The sequence below is a fragment of the Patagioenas fasciata genome, chromosome 4, assembly GCF_037038585.1.
Source record: "Patagioenas fasciata isolate bPatFas1 chromosome 4, bPatFas1.hap1, whole genome shotgun sequence".
NCBI lineage: Eukaryota > Metazoa > Chordata > Aves > Columbiformes > Columbidae > Patagioenas > Patagioenas fasciata.
Genome location: NC_092523.1, coordinates 57924628 through 57943488, shown reverse-complemented (window position 1 = coordinate 57943488; position 18861 = coordinate 57924628). Strand labels below are relative to the sequence as shown.

Here is an 18861-nt window from a genome sequence, read left to right as displayed (position 1 = left end):
GCTGCTGCTAGCAGGGCTTTGGTGACAGAGTGGGCAAGGCCCAAGCATCTGAAGTCTCCCAAAAATTAACATTGGTTTTAACAAGCTACCTATGTGGCATTGGAGAGGAACCAGGATGCTAGCAGAGTGCTGAGTGCACCTGCAGTGTGCCCCTGTGGCCACATTAAATAAATATATAGCACTTCAACACTGGAGCATAATGGAGATGGTGGGCTGCCTTTGAAAATGTAAGCTGGGCAGACTTCAGGTGAGACTTGTACTGCTGAGAGGGAAACATGCAGTGAGGGCAGAGCCTGAGCAGGGCACAGGCCTGGGGTGGGAGAGGAATGGGGAGTGAGACTGTGTCAGGAATGGTCTCTGGTGAACCTGTGGATGCCGGCCAGATGGATGCTCTGCTCTTGTAATCCTCTCCTCCTGGCTTTCTCCCAGCAGGGGTCAGGCTGGACCAACAATCACAAATCAAAACTAAAAAAAATATTATTCTGCTCCAGCAAATGCTCCAGAAAGGAGAAAAATATTTCACCTTACTGCATATACAGAAAATATTTGAACATCTTATTTAAGAAAAGAAAAACAAATACTGAAACAGCAAAAGAGGTGACTGTAAGCAGCAACCTGCAACACCCTCCTTTTCCTTGCAGCTGTTTCAAGGAGATGATGACCAGGTCCTGTTTCCACTTATTACAGCCTCAGCCTCTGTTCCCAGTTATTCTAGATACAGAAATTTGACCAGGATGTGGGGACTGCAGACTTACAGCAGCAAAGTGACATGAGCATGTCCTCAGAAGTGACAGGAAGGCCCAGCTTACAGCATCCGCCACCGGCTGCAAAGGGAAAGCTGTTACCCACAGAAAGCATTCCTGTGTGGTCAGACCAAATAAATAACACAAAGTGATATCAGTCCTAGGCTGATGTCCCTGGTAAAACCCTCAGGTAGAGCAGACAGTGTTTCATGGCCTTTGGCACTCTGAAGAGCAACCCAGAGTGACCGCAGTGGGGCCCACAAAGCGATGCCTCTGCCTTTGGCTGTCACCAGAGGTCTGCAGGCAGACACTCTGGGACAAGAATGCTAAAGAGCAAGTGAGATGTATCCAAAGGCCTGGCTCACAAAAAATTTTCTGGCCAGCTTTGCCTTGGTTTATCACCTAGCAAGAGAGGACACAGAGGATGGCATTTCATGCGTGGAATTTTAATGATAACTTTATTATATTTTAGTGTATTATTGGCTTGCGATTTTGTAGTCTTACAAGAAATTTCCGTTTCCACATCTCCATTAAATGTCTGATTCATTTTCTTGGCTGGTGGTAATGCTTCAAAGCTACATCACTAAAGAATCAGTGTTCTGCATTAGATAAATATAAGACCGAGTGTGATTAACCTATTAACTATTTTTAATTAGCTTTTACTGTTCTGCAGATATTCTGTGTTTTTGAGGAAGCAGAAAGAGAATGAGTGCATGCTAGTGCTATAGAGCTATACAGAGCTAGCATATGGACCGAGATTATTCATCACCATTGGCAGGGGCCCTGCTGTATGGAATCTTGCAACAACATCACTATTTGCCTGCTAGATTGAATGCCATAATGGACATATTTGTGCCTGAATTATGGACAAGAGTGAAAATTTTAAAATCTTTATAGCATTTTTATGCTTTGTCTTCCTTTTTGGTAATCAGATCTTGATTTAGAGTTGGAATTAGCACCCAGAAGAGCATTAGGATTTCCTGGCTCAGTTCTTTTCCACCATGTAGAGCAGACAAGAAATTATTCAGTGGCTTTACAGTTTTGCTACAACAAAAAGGTGTCTAAATGCCTATCCATCACTTTAAGAAAGTAACTGACTGCTTGCTGGCAATAAAGAACATATGGTAATGGCAAGGCATTTTATTTGCTAAATAAAGTGATTACTTGATTTAGGTTCTTTCCAGTATTTCCTCTAGTAGTCCCACCCTTATTTCCTCAGCCCCAGACCTTCTGTGGGAAGGTGTTGTCCTGTACTGTCAGTAAATCACCAAACACTCAACCACTCCTCGCTTGTGATGAACAGTCATAAAAAACAAAACAGAACAACAACAACAACAAAAACCAACCAACCAACCAAACAAACAAACAAACAAAAACAGAGGGTAGCAGATCTGCTCTTGTTCCTGTACCTCCTTTCCCTGCCCACAGCCAGCCAGAGCCCTCTCCTGCTCATGATGACTTCTCAGGGCAAAAGCTGGCCAAGGTGGGGTCCCCGGCATCTGTCCCCATTGCTGGACGGCTGAGAGGGCTCTGGACAGGGCAGAGCCAGCCCTTCCTCAGAGCCACCACCCCGGGTACGGCCGGACACTGCAGCTGGAAGCGCGCAGGGAGCTGCAGTTCAGGTACCCGTCTCACCAGCTTGAAGAATATCTGCCTCTACTCCGCCAGAGCACTGTGGACCTTTTAATTCAAAGCTCACTAAAATGTGCTTGTTAGTTAGTTAGTTTGTTTTCCTTTCAGATATGCTGTGACCATTCCAGCCAACGTGAATTTCAGAGGCACAGCTGCTCCAGCACTGCTTCCTACGCCTCGGACGAGCAAGCAAATAACAGCAGCTTTTTCCAACAACGCTTCTTCTTAATTCACGTTTCTTCTTCTCACCCGCTCTGTCTGACTGGGGTCTCCATCGCAACTCAGCCCCCCTCCCCGAGGCCCAGCGGGGTTTCCGCGGGAGCTGCCCTGACCCCCTGGCTCCCTCGGCGGCTCCTCTGTCTTTTGTTATTTAACTTGGTAGTTGCTTTATCTGCAACAAGGCGGTGGAGTGCTTATAGATCAGATCTAGTGAAATGAGTGAAATGCGGCCAGGGATGAACGAACAGGCTGCAGTGAATCCATTCGGTATTGGCCGGGGCGTTTTGGGGCTGCGGTTTGTTCACCCCATTTGTGAAGTTTGTTATTCGGGTGCATTTTACTCCCGCTGCTCAGCTGCCGAGGGGGACAGCACAGTCCTCGGCTGCCGTCTCGGTGACTTTGCCTGCCCTCGGCTCATGGAAAACAAAAACTGAGTACGGGAAAGCAACTAAATGTTTTCAAATATTTCTGGGTGACAGTTATTAAAGACGCACAAGAGAGCTAATGCTGACGGCTGCTTTTGAATGCGAACTATTTCTCAAGGACGGGTCAGCCCTATTGGCGCCATGTCACTTGTGATGTTATTTTTAGGAAAAGAGTTGCATGAGGTGCCCCGCAAATAAACACTCTTTTACAAGATGCCATTCGTTCAGTATAGAAAGAAGGAAGGAGAAGCGGTTTGTGAGGGAGGGATTGGTTTGATTTGTTTTCCTTAGAAAACAAGTCCAGAGAGGTGTTGGGCGATGAACTCCCGCCATGGCCGGGTAAAGAAAAGCGGAACGAGCGAAAACAGCCGGTACCGCTGCCCGGAGCCGGCGGGCGGTGGAGGCTGAGCGCTGCGCCGGCACCGCCCGCTGCCCGCGGCAGCTCCGGCGGGACGGCAGACCCGGGCGGAACAGGAGCTCCGGGCAGAAAGTGAGCAGGCGTCGGGGCTGGCAGGACCGCACTGAAGAAGGCACGGGGCGGCTGGATCCGTCCCTCAGGCCCCGGTTACCGCCGCTATCAGCGCGGAGCGCGGCTCAAGCTGCCGCCGCTGCCGCTGGCCGCCCCCGTCGGAGCTCCCTCGGGGCGTTACGAGGAGGGTGAAAGCGGGTCTGGGGCGGCGGGAGGAGTCCCTGGCCTCCCCCTCCCGAGTCACACCGGTGCAAACCCCGGTCCTGCTCCGTCTGCTCTGCAGCTCCCCTGGGTGCTGGACACACAGCGGGGCCGTCCCGCGCCTGCCTCTACGCTTCCAAACCCCGGTTAATTTTTCTACCCTGAATTAAAATGCAAATCGGTGGACAGGCTCCCCCCTCCTCACGTCCGCTGCCCGAGCCGAGCTTCGGCGCGCCCGAGGGTGCCGCGGCCGAGCACAGGAAAATACTTTTTTTTTTTTCAATATTTAAGAAGAGATCCAAGGGAAAAAAAAACCAAAACCAAACCCCCACAAAAACAGAGAAACCAAAATCAAAAGAAAAAACCCGAAACACCAAACCCAGAAACTTAAATGTGAGCTTCTCGGATGCCAGTTTGTGTGGCTATACAAAAGTTACGGCGATGCAAGATCCTGCTCTACGCACCGTTTCTTCAAATGATTTTTTTTTAGGCTTTGTAAATTAAACTAAAACAATTCCGAGCAACAGGAGATATTGAGAAATACACGGAAGCACCGACGGAGGTCGAGGACTAACATGTTTCCGCTTTATCTCAGATCCGTAATTAAAAAAAATCGAAAGTCCACACCAGCCCCTTTTTTCACGCTCGAGGAAACAGAGCTCCCTGTAGGGACCCAAACTTGGGCACAGGGTACAAGTTGTTTAGGGTGATTTTTGCAGGGCTTTTTTTCTCCGTGGGACGCTCTTTAGGGGCCACGTGGGATTTTTTCCATTCCAGCCCCAGGCGCTGGGGATGAGTATCGCCGGGGCCTCGTTATCGCGGGTGTGTGACACCGGAAGGTGGCCGGGCGCCCTGTGGGGCTGGCGAGAGGGCCCGGCGGGACGAACATGCGGTTCCGACCTGCAGCGGGTACAGAGCACCCACGCAGACCCAGCGGCGGGCAGGGTCGGCACCGCTGCAGAGGGGTCCCGACGGCTTCGGAACCGCGGCGGCAGGGAGGCGGCGCCGGGGACAGGCCCGGCTGAGGCTAGAGTAGCTCCACTCGAGTCGTTCCCGGGGCAGAGACAGAAGGAAGGAGGGAGGGAGAGAGGGAGGGAAAGACAGAAAGATAAGGGAGGGAGGCAGAAAGGGGAGGGGGAGAGGAAGAAAGAGAGGAAGAAAGAGAGGAAGAAAGAGAGAAAAAAGAGAAGAGGGAAGGAAGGAAGGAAGGAAGGAAGGAAGGAAGGAAGGAAGGAAGGAAGGAAGGAAGGAAGGAAGGAAGGAAGGAAGGAAGGAAGGAAGGAAGGAAGGAAGGGAGGGAATAAGAAATATATAAAGAGAACAGAAGGACAAAAAGAGAAAGAAATAGAGAAAAAAGGAAAAGAGAGAGAAAAATGGAGAATTAAAAGAAAGATAAAAGGGAAATAGAGAAAGAGAGAGAGAGAAAGAAAGGAAGAGAAAGAGAAAGAGAGAGAGAAATAAAGAGAGAAAGAGAGAGAGAAAGAAAGAGAGAAAGAGAGAAAGAAAGAGGGAAAGAGGGAAAGAGAGAGAGAGAGAAAGAGAGGGAGAAAGAAAGAAAGAAAGAAAGAAAGAAAGAAAGAAAGAAAGAAAGAAAGAAAGAAAGAGAAAGAAAGAAAGAAAGAAAAAAGAAAAAGGCCTGAAAGGGAAGAAGAAAGGGGGAAGAAAAAGCAAAGGAAAAAGAAGACGGAAAGGAAAGGAAAGGGAAAGGAAAGGAAAGGAAAGGAAAGGAAAGGAAAGGAAAGGAAAGGAAAGGAAAGGAAAGGAAAGGAAAGGAAAGGAAAGGAAAGGAAAGGAAAGGAAAGGAAAGGAAAGGAAAGGAAAGGAAAGGAAAGGAAAGGAAAGGAAAGGAAAGGAGAAACTAAAAGAAGAGCAAAGAAGAGAAGCGGAGTGCAAGACAAGACCGAAGTTGGCGGTAAAGCGGGCGCGGCCCGGGTGGGCAGGGCCGGCCGCCGCCCCGCCCCCGTCCGCCGCCGCCGCCGCCGCGCCCGCTGCCGGCCGAGCCCCCGCTAAAGGAGGCAGGGAGCGGGGCAGCGCGACAGTGCGCCCCAAGCCTCGCCCGAGCCCTCAGCCCCGACAGCCGCGCCGGCAGCCAGCGGGAGCCCCGCCGGGAGGGATGCGAGGCGCCGGGGAGGAGACAGGGGTGGTGAGCACGGCCCCCAACCCGCTGTGAGCCCCCAGCTCCTCGCAGATACAGAGAGAGGAGATATATACGTGTATACGCACGGACTCTGCGCTTATACACATATATATAGATCCACCGACAGCAGCATCGCTTTTTTCCCCGGGAGCGGCCGCCAAGGCATAGCCCCGATGCCCGGCGGGGCGGCGGAGCCGCCACTCGGGCGCGCAGGACCCCGCTAGAGGCGGCGCCCCCCTCGGGCTGGATGCGCGGCGCCGGTGCAGGCGGCACCCCCCGGCCGGCCGCCGGGGACCCCCGGCGCTAGGGGCTGGCCAGGCCCACCGCCCCGGCCCGGCGGCGGCGGTGCGGGGATGCTGGCGCTGGGGCAGATGGACGGCGCGCCCCGGCAGGGCGCCTTCCTGTTGGGCAGCCCGCCGCTGGCCGCCCTGCACAGCATGGCCGAGATGAAGGCGCCGCTGTACCCCGCGTACCCCCTGCCCGCCGGGCCCGCCTCCTCCTCCTCTGCCTCCGCCTCGCCCGCCTCCGCTTCGCCCTCGCCGCCACTCGGTTCTCCCGGCCTCAAGGCGCCCGCTGCCGCGGCCACGGGCGGACTCTCGACGCTGGGCTCGGCCCCGCCGCAGTTGTCGGCCGCCACCCCGCACGGCATCAACGACATCCTCAGCCGGCCCTCCATGCCCCTGCCGGGCGCCGCGCTCGCCTCCGCCTCGCCCTCCGCCTCCTCGGCGGCGCCCGCCGGGTTGCTGGCCGGTCTGCCCCGCTTCGGCAGCCTCAGTCCCCCGCCGCCGCCGCCGCCCGCCCTCTACTTCAGCCCTGGCGCAGCAGCTGCCGCCGCTGCCGTGGCCGCCGGACGCTACCCCAAGCCGCTGGCAGAGCTGCCCGGCCGGACACCCATCTTCTGGCCAGGGGTGATGCAGAGCCCGCCCTGGAGGGACGCCCGCCTCGCCTGCGCCCCCCGTGAGTATCCAGTATCGCGGGGGAGCAGGCACGGGGATCCTCGCCGGGAGTCCGGTCGCGGTGCTGGGGAGTCTCAGCGCCCCTGCATCGCGGCCAGACCCTCCCGGCCTCCATCTCCTCCAGGTCCGGCAGCCACCGAGAGCGCTGGCTTGGCTTCACTTAAAAAAAAAAAAATTAAAATGTATTAAACGTGCTTTGCTTTTATCCCTCCCTTTCGGTCAGCGCGAAATCCTGTAAAATGTCGGTTATTGCTGGCAGAAAGAGCCCTCTGTGAGGAAGGCGGTCGCGCTGCAGCTACTTTCACCGTCCCCGCTGGGGAGCCTCTGGGCCGGGGCTGGTTCTAGGGGCGCGCACAAACTTTCCCTGAGAGGGACTTTCCGTTACCGCCGGCTTATGCCGACTGCAGTTTTTCTGCAAAATGATATCAGATTTTCGATTCTTAAAGGAAAAAATAACCAGTGGGAGCCGGGAGGCTGGCGCCGCCGCCTTGTCCAGGCAGCAGTTTTGTTACAGACTCTCCCTTGGAGAGAACCCCCCACCGCGTCTGCCAGGGTCGCTTAAGCGCGAAGCGCTTTCCCAAATCCGTAAATTAACGTGTCATTCCGTGCCTTCCCTCTCTCTCCCTCACCTGCCAGATCAAGGCTCAATTTTGCTGGATAAGGACGGAAAGAGAAAACATACCAGACCCACTTTTTCTGGCCAGCAGATTTTCGCCCTGGAAAAGACTTTCGAGCAGACGAAATACCTGGCTGGCCCGGAGCGAGCCCGGCTGGCCTATTCGCTGGGAATGACGGAGAGCCAAGTCAAGGTGAGAGGAGCGGATGACGCACGGAGCAGTGCGGGGCCGGGGGAGCGCGACCGGCTCCCACCAAAGGGCCGCGGGAACTGGGCTCGTCTCGGGCGGCCCGAGCTGCTGCAGGGCCGGAGCGGCAGACCCGCAGGCACACGGCGAGGGCTTCCTCGGCAGTTACGGGCAACTTACCGTTCATTACCTTACTGGCGGGACTGAGAAGGATATTTTAAAGCGTATCTTATTTAGAAACCCAAGAAATACTGAGAAGCCCGATGCGTTCAGCCTGAACGCCACGGGGGTGGCCGCCGGGCTGGGAAAACGATGGGAAGTTTGGGGTCAGGATGCGTCTCTGGACGCATCTCACACAAAACCGCCTGGCCGAGACCATGCACCTCGCTCGTATTGTCTCACCCCAAACTCTCCGTTTTAGTTAAACTCGGACCTGTGGGCAAAGCGGAGGTGTGAGGAACTGGGAACACGGGCTGAGCCCTCTGGGGACAACCGGAGAGGCATTTGCAGGGATACATAGCGGTTTCGGCCAGAGAGGCCTCTCGGTGGTCCTCACGCTTTCAGACTGATCTAGAGACTCTCCTTTGTCACTGCAAATGTCCCAACGGCTGAGAATAAATTATTGTAGTCCCCACAATGAAAATAACCCCCTCCCCTCACAGGCCCCTGCTAGAGAAGAAATCCATCTGGTAGGGCAGGGGTAGGTTGGGAAGGATCAGCCTGAAATGTGTGTTTTCACCTCCGGGCGTGAGGGGAGGGAACGCCCCGGCTCGCTGCGGACCTCGGGGAAGGTAGGGGCGGCTGTTCGCCCGCGCTGGGGGGGCACCCGTGCCGGAACGGGTGACTCAGGCTGCGGGCAGCGTGGTGCCACCGGCTTCGTCTGCTTTTCGTTGACGGGGAAATCGTCTCCTCGCTGTCGAAGCGGGAGTCACTACCGCACGGGGCAGCGGGGCGGAGGCGGCCCGAGGCGAGCGGCCGCGGGTGGTGAGGGTGGCGGTGATGGTGACGGTGCCGGTGGGGACAGGTCTGGTTCCAGAACCGACGGACCAAGTGGCGGAAGAAGCACGCGGCGGAGATGGCGACGGCGAAAAAGAAACAGGACTCAGAGACGGAGCGGCTGAAGGGCGCCTCGGAGAACGAGGAGGAGGACGACGACTACAACAAGCCCCTGGACCCCAACTCAGACGACGAAAAGATCACGCAGCTACTGAAGAAACACAAGCCGGGGGGCGGCGGGCTGCTGCTGCACCCCCCCGAAGGGGAGACCTCCGCCTAGCCCGCTCCGCCCGCCGCCGCTTTCGGACATGTACAGATCTATTTTTCTAGACTCTACGCGCCCGGGAGAAGGAGGAGAAGCCGGAGAGGGAGCAGAGAGGACTGCGGCGGAGCGGGGCCCCGGCGAGCGCGCTCGTCCCCCGGCGCCACGTGTCATTGTAGGGTCGCAGGCGGCGGAGAGCGGCGGGGGCTGCCCCGGCTCGGGTCCCGCTCCCGGCAGTGCGGCGGCCGCCTGTTGCCGGCTCTTTGTAAATAAACCGTGAGTCACCCGCGACCATAGGCGTTCCTTACTGTGAATATTTAAAATGTAAAATACCTTCTTTTTTTTTGTACAGTGGGGCCTGGGGGCGCCGCCCCCCTGCTCCGCGCTCGCCGCCGCGGCCGGGCGGCACCGGGGGCACCCCCGGAGCCCCGAAACGGGCGGCAACGGGGCCGCCCAGAAAAAAAGCCGCTGTGGCTGCCACCGGCTCCTCCCTCGGGCCGAAACTGCAGTGGGCCCGCGTGCTATTTATTAGTATTTTTGAAACACTTTCTGTTCCGATGTCGTGCAGAGGGAGGGGGGAGAGGACGAAGGGACAGAGTTTGCTCTCACTTACACCGTTTCCGATCAACCGCGTGTTGAAAAAGTAGCTGGTGAGAATTGTCACAACCACTTTCAGTCAAAATATAAAATTCATTTAGTTGCTGTAATTGAATTTAAAGTGTGTTTTCTTTTGTATCATAAGGACTACTATAGAATGTAAATGTTTTTCTTTTTTTTTTTAAGCTAATAACGATGATATATCGTGATATAGCATCTTAACATTTATTAATTTATATTAAAATAATTCGGTTTGTAAAGAGAAGAAAAGTCCTTTGCAAGACCAGTTAAATGTAATGCACTTTCTGTTAAAAACAAAAACAAAACAAACGATAAATCAATTAAACCAGTCTAAAGACGTCTGCTGCCTTCACTAAAGGGTAGAGATAATCCGATCCCATCAGAGATTAAATAATGAAACCGACGGAACAGGAAGAAAAAAAAGTTCAATCTCTTGTTCAGTTTCAATAGTGAGTTTTTAATTTGGTTTATAGTTTTAAATTATTATTATTATTTTAAAATATATGGAAGTTGTTTACTTTGTTGTGGGGGTTGGAGAAGGATAAAAATAAAATAAGCAGCGGCTTGTTTGGAGACAGGGCTGGAGGCTCCTGCCCTTGGCGGTCCCTCTGTGAGTGGGCAGGCAGCTTTTCCACTCGGGCCTCGGAGCGGTTCGCCTCAGCCTAGATTAGGCTATATTAACTTTTTAAGCGGTGAGCAACAGAAGCTGTTATCGAGGACAGTGTGTTACCGTTATTATGGAAAACCAACTGCTTTCCGAGAAGCAAACGGCGAATAAAATAAAATCCCGGCTAAGGGTCTAGAGTGGTAGTTAGACCCAATACCGAAACAGCTAGGTTAAATTGAAACTCATCATCTGGACGCGATCATTTCCATATCTAAACAGACCAGAAACAATCGTTTTTTTTCCCCGGGTGCGGCAGAGCAAACACAAGTGCCGACGTGAGAGAGAAAGGGGCCATCAAATCTGGGGTAAAATAAACAAATAAATAAAAAGTATTCGTCCACCAATTTGTGAATAATTTTCTCCATTGGAAAAAAAAAAAAGGAAGAAGAAAAGCAAAAACAAAAAAGCAGAGCAGGATTTTATTCCGCTTTCGGTTTAGAAAATAGCTGGGTCCGGGAGGAGGGAGCGAGTCCCGGCGCAGCTGCCCGGGCTCTCCCGGACCGGGCTGCTCATCGCTGCCCACCGACCCCCGCCCCTCCCCGTATCTTTCCCGGCGAGTTGCAAAAGCAGGCAGGAAAAGGGCGGGCGCTTTCCAGGGCTCCCACACGTATCTGCCGTCTCTCGCCGTTACGATTTCCCCGCGGGTTTGGCGGGGCCATGAGAAATAAATAAATACACGGTGGGACCGACCCTCCCGTGTGCCCCCGGGCCGCCATGAGCACCGCTAGCCCCGACGCACGCTGTCCCCTTTTCCAGCTGACTGCAGCCCGACCGAGGCTTTCCAGTCAATTTGCCGCTACACAGAGACCCAGCTGGCCACCGGTTGAAGTTGGCACCGTCAAATTGGAAACGAAAAAAAAAAAAAAAATCCAACAAAAAAACCCCCCAACAAAACCAAAACCGCCCAGCTCTGATCGCTTGGTTAGGTTGGTTTTGTCTGGGGCGCTGGAGAAAAGAGCAGGTTATTCACATGAGCTCACTGGCCTCCTCTTTTTCGGGCAAGTTTTGGAAGCCAAGCCAGGCTCGGCAGAATAGGCGCAGCCTCCCTCTTTTCCAGGAGAAGACTTTTTTAGGAAGAGACCCAGTAACTAATCTCGGGACCACTGCCACGGGAATCGAGGCGAACAATTAGAAGACAAAATGTCGGCGGGCTTCATAGGGCGTGAAGCTTCCCTCGTGCGTGGGGCCAGGCCGAGATCAGCCGCAGTTTCTGTTCAATCCTTCAAACACAGAGGATTTTGTTGCGTGACCGTGAAAATCACGGATAACGATATTAGAAGTACTGCCCAACTATATATGCAGAAGCAGTCGGGCTACCAGAACCGCTCCCCGGCAGCCGTCCCGCATTCGGGCCTGAGCCGAAATCTTCGCGGGGAATACACGACCGCGCACACGCGTGGTGGTGGTGGGCGCCGGATGCGCGGCCGTGTAGCAGGGCGGGTGGTCCTTGGCTAAGCGATGAGAGACCACCGTGGACTGGGCCCGGCAGGTCCCTTTGAGAACAGCTCTTGCTTTTTCCTTTCTGTAAGAGAGCCCTAGGGGTTTAAACCCCGTTCCCTTCCGCCTCCGTGTGCGGGATTTTCCCGCTCAGTGGAAATAAAGGTGGCTGTTTCTGGGTTTACCCTTTCATGTGCCTTCTCTGGGGCGCAGGCGAAGGAGATACCGCGGGAGAAACCCGGGTTGTGCAATCCCAGGGTGCCGAAAGCATCCTTCCCGCTTTGTCGAGCTATTTCACAACTGGAACCCGCTGCGGTCCCTTCTCCAGCCCCAAAGAACATCACGGCGGGCGGAGGAAACTTTTTTTGCCTGCAGAAAGGCTCCAGGCGCAGGTCACCTCTCTGCGCCCCGCAACAGCCGTCGGCAGCGGGGGGCTTTAGGGAGGGAAGGATGGAGAGAGGGGAGGCATGAGACGGGAAGTGAGGGACCGGGGCCGCCCAAACGCCTGTACACCGTTTCCGCGGCCACCGGCTTGCAGTTGCTGCCCTGAGGGAGAGATGATGTTTATGGATGCGGGACAAATGGATGCGGGCATGATCCGCTCCGCCGTGCCACAGTGGCCGCTTGCCTCGGGGCGTGTGCGTGCGTGGGAGGGTCCCAGTCCACATGCTGCTGTCACCCGGACCCCGACAGGCCCTACATCAGCGCTGTAACAACCCCGAGGCCTTCAGGCTCCTCCATCCCGGCTGCGACTCCCACCCAGAGCCCCCAGCGTAGGTAGCAGGCAAGGCAATGCCCGTACCCCTACCAGAGGGATGGCCAGACCGACAGCCACGTTGGGATAGCCCGACCATTTCAGCGAGTGCTGACCTCTCCCACCGTTCCGCGCTTTACAACCTCCTGAAATCCCATTATCATTCATCACTGCTAGGTGATATTAATTTTTAATGCTTCTCGTTTTAAGTACACTCTGGTTTCGCCCCCACTCTCTCGCTATTTGACGCTGTGATGTCGTTTCGTGCAAGACTTTCGTTATATCCGTGCCAGCCGCCCAGGGGCTTTGCTTTCAGCACCCTCTCCCTCGGGACAGGAGGGGTTTAACATGGGGGTTCAGCCCATCCTCTCACGGTCCCCCCGAGCTCCCTTCCCGTACAGGAGCCTCTGAGAGAGAGAGAGAGACAGGCGCCTGCAGAACGATCCCGCGTTCAAAGCCGGCGTCGCTGCTCACACATAAAAAGTAAAATGAACTGCTCCATTCTCATTGCGGTTCCTCATTTACCTTCAGCACTGATAGGTACTGTCTAGATACACGTTTCTGGCAGCGTTTACCAGCTGTCTCGGACAGCGCAAAACATCTGCCGGGGAGCGGGAGGCTGCCGGAGGCGCTGCCGCGGGGAGTGGCAGACACCCCCAGCCCGCCCGCCGGCCGCCCGTTATCGATGAGGCCAATGTTTTTCATACCAGAACGATACGGGGCAGGCAGCACCGCACCGCTCCACACGGCCCTGGGGATTTAAGGTTTGCCCGGGGATGCGGGAGGCAGCGTGTCGGGGCCGGTCGGTACCCGCGGGCTGCGGCGAGCGCCTGGCGCTGGCCCTGCGGCGATAACCCGGTGCCACACGCCCAAGTGCATCCCTATAATAACGTTCTCGATCATTTATTAAAATTCGTGTCAAGCAAGCCCATATAATTCATCTTTATGCAAATACATCAATGTCAAGACATTAGTGTATTGCTAGGGTTTTTTATTAAAGTGCATTCTTTTTAATTCAGCTCAGTAAAATACGAGCCCTATTGCTCAAGAATTATAGCAACTATTACAGTAACATATGGGCAACATGCACTCAGAAAATAAAAACCAACAGATAAAGTGGCAGGGTCACAACGGGGAGCAAACACTTAACAAAATGGCAGCGGGGTAATAGATTTTCCTCCCGCGCCCCCGGCGCTGGGGTGCCAGGAGGAGCCCGCCGGCGGGATGGCGGGGCGGCCCTGCCCTGCTCAGGGACGCCGGAGCCGTCCACGCCCGGCCCGGTCTCGGTCCCTTCCCGGCGGGGGCTGCGGGAGCGGAGCCCTGCCCCGCCGACACGCACCTCCGCGCCGAACCACCCCCCCTGCTACCCCGGATTTAATGAGAGAGTTGCCCACATCCTCATCACCCCGGCATGGTAATTGAGCAGATCTATTAACTTGTTACACTAGATTTGTTTAAAGAGACTATTACACAGTCATTTAATCAATTTGTTACACTGGAGGTCCTGACTTATGAGACACTTGCCGTATGATTCCTTAATGACTGAATTAATTTGTTTTAATAAAACCAACATTGTGTACAAGCACATTTCGAGAAATGTAATTTTGGAGACGGAACAGTCCAATGCTTCATCTGATTAGGTCTTTTCTATGGTTTATCAAAGTCGGGAGTTGCCGTCATAAACCGCATGTATGGGGTATTTTTCTTTTTTATAGCGTCATTAATTTAATATGGATCATTAGTTCTTTATACACATGCATGTTCTGACAAATGTACCCAATGAATAATGCACCTAATGTGTTTGGGCTCAAATGCATCACGCCATAAACAGAAACTGCCGCAAAATAAAAAATAACAAATAATAATAGTAACAATTAATATCACGGCCGCTCCCTTCTTCCCCACCCCGCTGCGTTTTGCAGCGGAGGAGCCGGGGCGCTCCCCCGCCACAGCGGCATCCCCAGACCGGGCTCACTGCGGCAGGAGCGCAAATGGATTTACGGTGAATTAAGGTTATCCTGAGAGCAGATGTAGGACAAGAAAATCGGTTTTGCTCCTGATGGAAACTGACGTGTGCGGAATAAATGTAAATAAACACGAGGCTCCCCAAGAAAAGGAACTTGATGGTATCGATTATGTAAAATAATCGCCACATTACAAATGTTAATGTACTATGTTAATGTACTACAAATAGCCGGCGTTTAAGGTCCGACTTTGCGCAGAAGAAGGAAGGCGCAGTCTCGAAAAACGCTTCGGAAACCGGGACGACAACAGCAATACAGACGACGCTAGTGATGGTGACAACTCCCGCCGCACCGCCACACTGCCGGTGCCCGGAGGCGGCGGGGCATCCACGGGCGGGCTCGCCGTGGCGGCGGCCGGCAGGTTTGTGAAGGCTCGCCGCTCGGAAAAGGGCCGGAAAGGCGGCAGCGATGATGCTGCGATTGCGTTTGGAACTCTTTGCCCTGCAGCATATTTGTTTAAGTAATTTCCACCAGTGACCTTTTGATCCAGGGATGCAACCGGACATCTACTTCTTTTTACACATGAGCGTGTATTTCCCGGACCCCAGCAGAACATAAAGGTCAGCTCAAACCGTGACGCTGCTGCTACAATAGGCACCTTCTGCCCCTGGAGTGAGCGGCCGTGAGAGCAGCAGGTGGTCTCGTAACTTCTGAAAGTAGTAACGCCAGGTACAGAGTCCACCAAGTGGCATTTGTTTGCCCACTGTGATGTTTTGTCCATAGCAGAACTTAAAACGAAAACCAGAAGATGCTCACTACTGAGAAAGCACAACGGGATTCTGAAAACGCATCTTCAGAGCAGTTTTACATCCTCCTCGCACGGCTTCTCGCAGATAGGCTGCCCTTTATCTTCAAAGCTACATCTTCTTTCCCCTCTAAAAAAGTAGGCAGCACATTCACCAGCAACGTATGCAGTAGGTGTATTTAAGTAAATGGATTCGACCTTTTGCCCACTTTAACAGATGCTGCTCCTGACCACCCCAAAAAGCTTGTTTAAAGTTAACAACATTAAGCATTGGAGGTCACAAAGGCCAATTCAAGGTCATTTTAATTCTGGCTAAAGGTTAATTAGATCACTGCATTAAAGCAAGAATAGACTATACTCAACTTTCCTCTAATGAGGACAGACAGGTTTTTTTATATACCTCTTTCCTGCTCCCATTATGATAAGGATATAGGGTATATATCAGGGAAGAAATCTTGCTGTCAGTTCCACAAATCAAGTTACAGGAGCTCCTCTGGCTTTATACTGGTGAGGTGCAAATGCAGCACTTGGTCTGTCTTAATTCTTTTTTTTTTTTTTTTTTTTCGTTTGGGAGGTTGGACATCTGGGTCTCTTGTTACTCTTTTTCCCTGTACCGCCACTGAGAGTCCAGGGTTGTCCTGATCCGCTTTGAGGAACAGTGGTCTCAATGTCCAAACGTGCCTGGCAGAGGTGTGATCATGTGAGCCGTCAGAACTTGTAGACAGAGAGGCACTTGCCTGGGAACGATACTCAGATGCCAACAAGCCTCATTTGAAAAAATATTACAATATTGTACTCATGAGTGCTGAACCAAACAGGAGGGCAGTTTCCAATCTGGTGTTACTGAGCTTTCATAATATTAATATTTTGCACTCTGCACCCAGGCAAATCCAAATTTTTTTGAAGAGTTTATTTTATTTATTTATTTATATATTTTTTTTAAAGTCTAGATAGAAGAGACCATGGCAATGAGAGACCCAGGTTCAAGCCCGATTACACCTTCTGAGGAAAAATAAGGACCTCTACCTGCATCTCCTTCCTTCCAAGCAAACTCTCTGCTGCTGGGCTGCAGGTTGCTCTGGTGTGGACTTCTCTCTGGATGGAGCTGTTCAGCTTTGAGTCAGTAACTACATCAGAGCTGAGCAGAGGCCAGACGTCCCTTCTTTTTAGGTAAATACCCTTACTGCTGGGCGCCTAGGTAAACATGACTCTTATCCCTCATCTCTTTCTAGATTGGATGTGTAATTCCAATCTCCTTCTGAGAAACTTTCTAAGGGAGAGCTTAATCCAAATTACAGTTTCTAGGGGAAAGATGTGGTTTGTCAGACAGATACTTTCCCAGCAAAAATCTGTTTTGTAAGGAAAATTCCTAATTAGTTCAACATCTACATTTAAAATAATGCCATAACATAAGGTTACAAATAGGGCTTCATATTGATTACTACACCACAGGTATTGGATGAGTCACTGACATGCAAGGATAATGCTCTTACATCCCCAGCACTACCAGTCTGCCAGAACAATTCCAAGATCACCAGGGTTGGACATGCTCTAAATATCCCACTCTGACTTACTGCAGGAGTGTGACCACAGTCAGCAGGAAAGGCAAGCAATCCCAGCGCCGAGAGGCACAGAGACACAGCAAGGCGTCAGCATGCCAGGCAAGTCACCGGAGAGAAAGAAGAGAAAAAAAGGGAGCTGTAGGGGTTACGTGCCAGACAGAAGCACCTGGTCACTAATGTTATTTTCAGCTTAAGAGCAGGGAGCATGAAAGGTGCAATAATACCTAGTGAAGTATTGAGGAAAGGAACAGCCTAAAACCAGCCCCATCTTCACATACTTCTGGATGCCAAAGACATCTTCTGAAATCAAGACTGGGTTGTTGGCAAAAGGGCAATATGATCAGCAAAAGGACTATATTTATTGGATAAATTTATAATGAATAATTCAAGTAGTTTTACATGGAAGAGTTTCATTTGCTTGGCCTGATCTCTTGGGAGTCAGTGAGGCCGCACCACCACACATGGTGTTGTGGGGTTTTTTTGTTTGTTTGTGTGTGTATGTTTGTTTGTGTTTTTTTCGGTCTTGATACAGTGATTACAGACACTTACGGCTTCCAGACCACAGCACAAAACATCAAGAGGAAAGAGAATTGCTCTTACAGCATTTTTGGGTTTTTCCTTGTATTTTAAAATGTATTAGTTTATCAAAACAGTATTATTCTCAGTACAGGTTGTTGGCCTCCTGCTACCACTGCACATTACATTACTGTTTCCTTGACCTCTCTTAGTAAAACTACCTGTTGGATCTCACACTGAGACTGTCTGTGCGCAAACTGTTTTGCAGAGCAGAACTAGCTCCCGGCTGCGTCATCTGCCTTCTTCCCCAGCACTTCCATCCGGACTAATTCGAACACACACTTGCTCAGTTTCTGGTTTTCACACAGGGCAGGTGGATTAGACACACCACTGGACTTTCCCTCCCCAGTTTCCTTAGTTTATCAAGAAGCTCATCTAATTTTTTTTTTTTTTTTTTTTTTTTTTTTTTTTTTCTTTTTTAGCGAAATGATGTTCTTAGGCAATGGCCCTCAAGGGGGAAGGAGCTCTACAGATCATCTTCTTGCTCACTTCCTGAAGAGATACTCATAGAAGACTACATTGCTTGGTTTCTCTCTTGGTTTTCTGCATTTTCGTTCACAGTACAAGGTTTTCCAGATTCTCACTAACTTCCATACTTAAACAAAAATTTATAACATTAATACCTGTAATAGACAATTGTGCAATAAATTAATTAATAAGCCAAGTAGTCATGAACCTGAACCTCTGCTAGGAGAAACTACTCTTGCTCTGTTGAGTCATCCACTGAGGGCTTTGGCAGGTGTCTTCTCTGCTGGCTGACAAGCTCTTGAACAGATACTCCCACAATATCTTTGTATTAATAATTCTGGCAGAATTTTGTCTCCTGTTGGAAGAAAAATACGCAGGTGTGTGCATGTATATATGTATAAAAACAAACATTTACCTATCTAGGCATATCCCTGTACGCATCTTTATTTGAATAGTTGTTAATCCCTGACATTCCCCAAGGAGGCCACCAGAAAGAATGTCAGGGGCCCTGCTCATAACCCAGCTGAATACCTGACTATTTAAAGTACTCTGGAGCTGCATGAATCAGAAAGAAAACAGCTCCCCCTACCCATTTTATTAGAAGGCAATAAAATCTGGTGGTGTCTCATTAAATTTAATGAGCCTTCATAAAAGAACCATTACACTGTGAAGGTAATGAAAAGAATAACTATGATGGTTAGTAAATAAACCAGCAAGGGTGATACTATTAGATGTCCTAGATACCTACCAGGTATCGAACAGGTAAATGAATATCCGAATGAATTATGCTATCGCATACTGCCCCTTTGCAATCATTGATATCTTCTATATCAGTTTGGAGTAATTTCTTTCCTCTCTTTGCGTATGACATCACTGTATTTGATGCAATGACATTTGTTTTTATAGTGCTAGGCTGGCTGGCTGTGTAAAATCTTGAACAAATCACTGTACAGAAAACCTTCAAAACTAGATGCAGATTTTCACATGTGGCCATGGGTTCTGTGTCTCTCCATTTCTGAAGCTTCTTTTAAACTAGTCATCACTTTTTAAAATGTCACTGCAGAAGTTTCTTGGACAAAAATCCTCATTTGGTCTAATTCAGTGTCATAGAATTCTGCACATTCTCTAATCACAACAACAGATGCAAGCACTAAGAATAAAAAAGGT

General features: G+C 51.4%; 1 protein-coding gene across 1 annotated transcript; it reads left to right on the top strand.

Moving 5' to 3' along the window:
* Positions 1-5719: 5719 nt before the first annotated feature.
* NKX6-1 (NK6 homeobox 1) lies at positions 5720-9796 on the top strand. The gene is made up of 3 exons (XM_065837386.2): positions 5720-6783; positions 7419-7591; positions 8610-9796. The coding sequence occupies exons 1-3, from the start codon at positions 6180-6182 to the stop codon at positions 8859-8861; spliced, it is 1029 nt and encodes a 342-aa protein (XP_065693458.1). The 5' UTR covers positions 5720-6179; the 3' UTR covers positions 8862-9796.
* Positions 9797-18861: the final 9065 nt, after the last annotated feature.

Excerpts from the sequence above, each read along its gene's own strand:
- NKX6-1 (XM_065837386.2), top strand. The coding sequence starts at position 6,180 with ATGCTGGCGCTGGGGCAGATGGACGGCGCGCCCCGGCAGGGCGCCTTC. Across the intron at positions 6,784-7,418 it reads CCGCCTCGCCTGCGCCCCCC|ATCAAGGCTCAATTTTGCTG; the intron begins GTGAGTATCCAG and ends CTCACCTGCCAG. Across the intron at positions 7,592-8,609 it reads TGACGGAGAGCCAAGTCAAG|GTCTGGTTCCAGAACCGACG; the intron begins GTGAGAGGAGCG and ends CGGTGGGGACAG.